General features: G+C 51.9%; 1 protein-coding gene across 1 annotated transcript; it reads left to right on the forward strand.

Moving 5' to 3' along the window:
- Positions 1 to 6: 6 nt before the first annotated feature.
- On the forward strand, positions 7 to 4751 carry RPL13 (ribosomal protein L13; the record flags this gene model as incomplete). Its single annotated transcript, XM_009890330.1, has 5 exons — positions 7 to 26; positions 506 to 647; positions 2060 to 2233; positions 3490 to 3546; positions 4563 to 4751. Coding segments are annotated over 5 exons (552 nt in total), but the record flags the coding sequence as incomplete, so codon positions are not given.
- Between the last annotated feature and the right edge of the window lie 1480 nt (positions 4752 to 6231).

Here is a 6231-nt window from a genome sequence, read left to right on the forward strand (position 1 = left end):
AACCAACCCGCCCGCAAGATCCGCAGGTGAGTGCCCGCGGCCCGGCTTTCCCGGGGCCGCTCCTGGCGGGCCTGCTGTAGCTGGGGGAAGCTGTTTCTCGTCTTGTATTAGGTTGCTTAGGAAGTATTGCGTTGGGGTTTTTTTGTTGTTGTTGGTTTGGGTTTTTTTTAAGCTTTTCTCCTAATCTTACTTGTTAAAGGCTCTGGGATTGCAGCAGAGTGTTCGTTTAGTGTGGGGTCTCTGGTCAGGGTCAGGCTGTTCCAGCTGCAGTCAAGTGATGAGAAATCTCCGGAATCGCTGTACGGCATTGATGATTCCCTTGAACCCTTGTATATCTGATGACTGTGGCTGTTCTGTCTGAGCTGCCAAGCCAGCGTTGTGTTTGTTTCTGAGAGCTCGCCAGGTGGCAGATGCTGCCTGGCCGGAGAGGTCACCTGTCCGTGTAGGAGTGGCACATCTGGCAGAAATGCTGTGTTCCTGATTGCTGTCCTCTTGGACCTTCCAGGAGGAAGGCCCGCCAGGCGAAGGCTCGCCGCATCGCTCCCCGTCCTGTGGCTGGGCCCATCCGGCCTATAGTGAGGTGCCCTACTATCAGATACCACAAAAAAGTTCGTGCTGGCAGAGGCTTCAGCCTAGAAGAGCTTAAAGTAAGTATGGCGAACTGATCTGAACCTGATAAAACCAACTCTGAGTTTGAGCTTGGTTTTCTCCTGTTTTTCTGTATGTAGACAACATGCAAGTGATTTGCTGAGGTGTCAGTATCTGCTGACACTGGCTGAGCTAGGGGAGACATCTGGCGTTGCTGGCTCTACCGGAGCATATAAAATACTGGTCTTGCTTTTCCTTTGTAACTGGGGGTGGGGATTCAGTAGCGTACATCAGAGTGAAAGGTTGCTTTGAAAAGCAAAATATTTGTCTGCTCAGACTCACTTAGACAAAATTCCATTAAAATCAGATTCTGGTAGTCTTACTTGAGTTTCCTAAACTTCTTTTTGGGGGTTGGGGGAAAGACTAATGGCTTCCTCTTTAAATTCTTCTGTTGCTTTGTGAAACATGTTTCTACTGATCCTAAAAGTTTTAGCCAATGTGAATCTGTTCGTGTTGTTGACTGAGTAAACCATGCTGAGCTTATCCCTAACAGAAGTAAGGGATGTTGTGCCAGGAAAGGGAACTGTTCTGCCTCACGTCGCAGAGTAGCTGTGGCTGTTTCTCATGCAATAGCTACAAGTTGGTTTAGGAACACTTGAAGTCTGTGGGAAGTGTTCAGTGCCCTCCGTTGCTTCAGGAAACCGTTCTCTATGACCTTCCCAGGTGTGCTGAGCTGATGAGCTGTTAACAGCTGGATTGCAGTGGTCTGCAGAAACCCCCGCTCACATCTCTCCACACAGTGGGCAGGAATAAACATGAGTGCTTGCTGGCAGCCAGCATCCACAGCCGCCTCTTGTGCGTTGTTTAGTATCTAATTAAAACATTTATAACAGTGAAATCAGTGCATTGAAGCAGTAAAATTGTCCTTCTGAATGCCAAATGCTTCATTACTTTATTTTTCTTTAATTTTTGGGTAATGATGTAATACAAAATGGTACACAGATGTTTGTCTTCAAACAGAAAATGAGGTTATTTCTTGTTTAAGATGGTTACAAAATACGCTTCTTTAATGGAGCTTCCAGTATTCAGTGAACCAGCATTGCCCGCCTGCTGACTTCATAAATTTGTCTCCTGTGTATCAAAGTTAAAATGCCCCACTCATAATTACTCAGGGGCTGCACATTGTTCTCCTGAGGAAATCCATCTGCAAAAATTACTGTAAAGTCTGTGGAACGTTTTAAGCATTAAAGTACAGAGACCAGGACACCCTTTGTGGTGTAGTTGGTGCCTTTTGCCAGGCCCTGGCGCTGCCGATGGGCTGTTTGGTTGGGTGCTGAGCCTTTCTCCAGACCCCAGAGCCTGTGGTGGCCACGCTTGAGCCCTTGTCTGGCTGATGAACGGAGCGGCTCCCGGCAGTAGCGTGGTGGCTTTGGGAGTTGTCGGATGCTGATACTGTGTCCTCTCTCTTCAGCTCGCTGGCATTAACAAAAAGTTTGCCCGGACTATTGGAATCTCTGTGGATCCCCGGAGACGTAACAAGTCTACTGAGTCCCTGCAAGCCAATGTGCAGAGGCTGAAGGAGTACCGCTCCAAGCTTATCCTCTTCCCAAGGAAGCCGGCTATGCCCAAGAAGGGAGACAGCTCTGTAAGTACTTGGCCACTAGAAGCATTTCACGGAGTCTGTGTCCAGTAATGTTTTCAGAGGTTTGGTCACCAGTCCATCCCAGTGCTGTGGTGTGAGGTCAGGCACTGCTCTTGAACACACTTCATAACATAGATTCCCCCCGGGGGAGTGCAGCCCTTCTGGGGGGCAGCGTGGTTCTCGTGCACGTATGTAGGGAATAGCTGAGCCCAGCACGGCGCCAGCCCTGGTAGAGTCCCCTTCCACGGGGATCTCCGGGGTTACAGTAAGGCTTTGGGCAGACTTTTGGCGCAGGCACTGCCGTGCTGCTGAAAGGGTGTAGCTGAGATGGATGATGTGTTTGGTGGAGCTTTGGTTGTTGACCAACCGGTTGAATTCTAGTTCACGAAGCTAAATTGTCGGAATGGCTGAAAAGCCTGTTTGGAGCGTCTGTTTCACTCTGTGGAAAGGGTGAGGGAGGCAAGGACAAACTCTTCAGCGGAGTGGTTCGGTGAAAGTCATGTGTAAAGCAGTCTCAAGAAGGTTGTTGCTTTGACATACAAAAATGCTTTTCATAAAAATCTCACCAAGATCTAGAGTGCAATTTGCTTTCCTTGGCTCTGCCTGCGGTAAATACATGCTTCCCGTGGGGTGGTGCGAATTATGAAGCAGGGTGGTGTGTTGGAGCTCTCCTCGGTCTTCTGGAGAGTCTGTTGGCTGTGAGCTCTTTAACTGTGGTGGAGCCCACCGTACTCTGGCTGCTTTCCAGAACAGGGGAGGAAGGGCCTTGAGCTCCTCTACCAGTAGGTACAGATACCTGCGTCTGGATACTGTTTCTTTATGTGAAATTAACATCTAAAATAAAACTTAATCATTTTTGTGCAATGCCATCCGCTTACAAGAAGCTGGAATTGGCCTTAGAAGGAATTGCTGAGGAATACGCTGGGTATCAGCACTAAAAATGGCACAGTAGATGTCAACATTTTTCTAACTGGCAGAACTCCCGAAAGGCTGCTGCTCCCCTGGCCGGATCCGTGCTGATCGATAGCCAGGCAAAACGCAGGTTGTTGATGCGGCACGGCTGTGCCAAATATTCCTGTAGTTCATGGCTGAAATGCTGAATTTGTTACCAGTCGGTGTTAAATCTCCGGTCAGAATTGTTAACAGCGTGTTTAAGCTGGGTACCTGCGTACAAGGGCGTGCTTTTAGCCGAGGTACTAGCCTGAGAAGTTTTAAATACTGTTCTTTTAAATAATGTCTTTTGTCCTCTTGTTATGCAGGCTGAGGAACTCAAGATGGCGACTCAGCTGACTGGGCCGGTTATGCCGATCAAGAATGTAAGTTTAGCTAAATTATATTCTCTGTGTGATATAACTGAGACTTAAACTTCACGGGGAGGATTCTCTTCTTTTCTCGCTGTTGTACAGTTGAGGGTTGCTGTCTCCAGACAGTTCCCATCCTGCATCGAACAAAACCAGGAACAGGTCACGCTTGTCCATGTCTTTTGCCCACATCTGTTTGGTTCCTCAGTGTTGCGGAGCTCACTGCAAAGAACTAATTACTGGGAGCTCTGCTGAGTTTGTTACCATCTGAGAAACTCCTTACGTGACGAGTTGTGTTTCTGGGCCCAGAAGAGAGCTCCAGGCACCCGTCTCAGGGGTTCAGAGATGCGTTGATTGGGAATAATCATGTATGTGTTCCACTTCTGCTCTAAGTGACACGTGGGAGAAGCACCAGCTACATTCGCTCCCCGGAGCAGGCCACAGGGTCACCCACGCAGCGACCCCCAAAATCGCACAGTTCCTGTGGGGACAAAGGTTACGGCACACATGGAACGTCTCCAGTGTGCGTTTGTGCTCAGCGCTGTGTCCTCCAGGCAGGCTGCCGGGTGGTTTGTCCACTTGTACCTCTGAGGGAGCTCATTCCCCTGTGAAATTTGGGACGCTTTGGGTTGCGGGTGGGGGTGAGGGGTGTGTGCTGGCGCCACGACAGCCCAGGCAGGTTGCGTAGTCACCATTTGTCTCGCAAACCCTCACTGTTTCCGAAAGGTGCTGTTGATAGCGCGCCACAAACCTGACTCAGATGGCATGTTGCGCTTGTTTTTTTTTTTTTCCCTGGTATGTTCTGGTCTTGTGCTGACGTGCGCTGGCAAATGAGGAACCGGTTGAAACGAGGTGCCTGGTGGAGTGATGATAAGGGCAGGGCCTGTAGATGGCATAAATGCTCTATTCTTAACAGCATCCTGGAGCTAGTGGTAAAAATGTAGCGAGATTAATTGTGTTAAGCCTTAAATACAGTCTTCTCTGGGAGCCTCTGATGTGCAGTCTGACTGTCTGGCGCTCTCTCCCACTAGGTTTTCAAACGGGAGAAGGCCCGTGTTATCTCAGAAGATGAGAAGAACTTCAAGGCCTTCGCCAGCCTGCGCATGGCCCGGGCCAACGCCCGTCTCTTTGGGATTCGGGCGAAACGCGCCAAAGAAGCGGCAGAGCAGGATGTGGAGAAGAAGAAATGAACTGTTCTCCCTAGAACTGTCAATAAAAAAAAAAAAAAATGTGGAAATATGAGTGTGCTGTCTTTTTAGGGCAAAGGTGCGGGACTGAGCTGTGCTGGGGTGTTACAGGAGCCGGTGCAGATGGTGGGCCGCCCTGCGTGGAGGGACGCGGTCTCGGGGAGTTGCTGTTCGGACGTAGGAGACCTCGTTTGCTGTGGTTAAGAGACTGAACATCCCTGAAAATGGGTGAAATGCACTTCAGCCTTGCGCAGCTCCCCTCAGGGAGGCCTCTGCTCCATCTCCAGGGATGCTGCCTCCAGTGCTGGAGCCTGACCCTGTCTCACTGCGTAGGGGGCCTGCTGACGGTTGAGGGGTTTTTTTTGGGATACCCCCTCCCTGACAGGCTTTGTCTGCTTCCCACCCAGCTCTAGGCTGTGCTGTTCTTTCAGATTTAATGATTTCCACACCTCTGCATGTGGCTCTCCCTGAGGCAGAGCGGTTGGCTCTGCTGTGGAAGGTGGGGTGTTGTGGTGGGTGTCACCCGTTGGTGCTCACCATGCTGTGGGTCCTCACCTGAGGTTCTACGGTCCTCCTGGGGCAGTGACCGGCTCCGCAGCTGGGCTGCAGCCCTGCCCACCTGTGGGGTGCTTCTCCCCAGTTTTGGAGGGGCGCTGGAGAGGAGCACTTGCTCTGTGCTTACTGCAGGGTCCTGCTGCTGGACTGCAGCATCCTGCACGGAGCCGCCCTGCGCTGCAGGGGCTGCCCTGCGCTTGTTTGGCTTTGCTCTTCATGGGGACCTCTAAGCCGTTTATTTAGAGGAAATACCTTAGCGGCATCAAAGAGGAGCCCAATCCCTCCCTGGAGAAGGGTCTGGGGGCTCTGAGCCATCCTTCCACGCTGTGGGGGGGCTCCTGAGCTCTGCCTGCCCCAGGGCAGGCGGTTGATGTGGGGTCAGGCGTGGTGGTCATGGGGTGGCATCGGTGGGCTCTGTCCTGCTCTGGGGAGCGCTCAACCGAGCCCCTTTGCTGGCTAATCAGTTCTGGGGCCGTTCCGCAGCCTGGATGCGCTGCGAATCGCCCTGTGTGGGGGATAATCGAGTCGTTTGTATTCATTAAGTCGGGTGACAGAAACTTGGGGATCGGATGCTATGAAGCGCTTGGGTGGCTGGAGCCCCCGGTGCAGCTGGATGAACCCCAGGTTCCTCAAACGTGGCAGCAAGACCTGCCCAGCGTGGGGCTGCCCGTGCCACGGCACGCTGCTGGCTCATCCTTCCCTGCCCCACTGCCCATGCCAGTGGTGGGATCCTGCGTCCTGCCGTGGGTCAGCTGCGCCGTGCCGTGGGGGTGCTGGAGGAGCAGGGAAGGAGGGTGGCCTATTTCTGCCACCGGAGCCGGGGATTAGTTCCCAAAGCCCAGGGCCCTGCGGTGCCCTCGTGCTTATTAGCCCTATCTGCATTTTAATCCCTCCAAATATGGGCTAATTACATCATCTTTCATAAAGCTGAGCTGACAGCACCGCAGCGCTGGGGTGA

The sequence above is a fragment of the Charadrius vociferus genome, unplaced genomic scaffold (assembly GCF_000708025.1).
Source record: "Charadrius vociferus isolate BGI_N301 unplaced genomic scaffold, ASM70802v2 scaffold358, whole genome shotgun sequence".
Taxonomy (NCBI): domain Eukaryota; kingdom Metazoa; phylum Chordata; class Aves; order Charadriiformes; family Charadriidae; genus Charadrius; species Charadrius vociferus.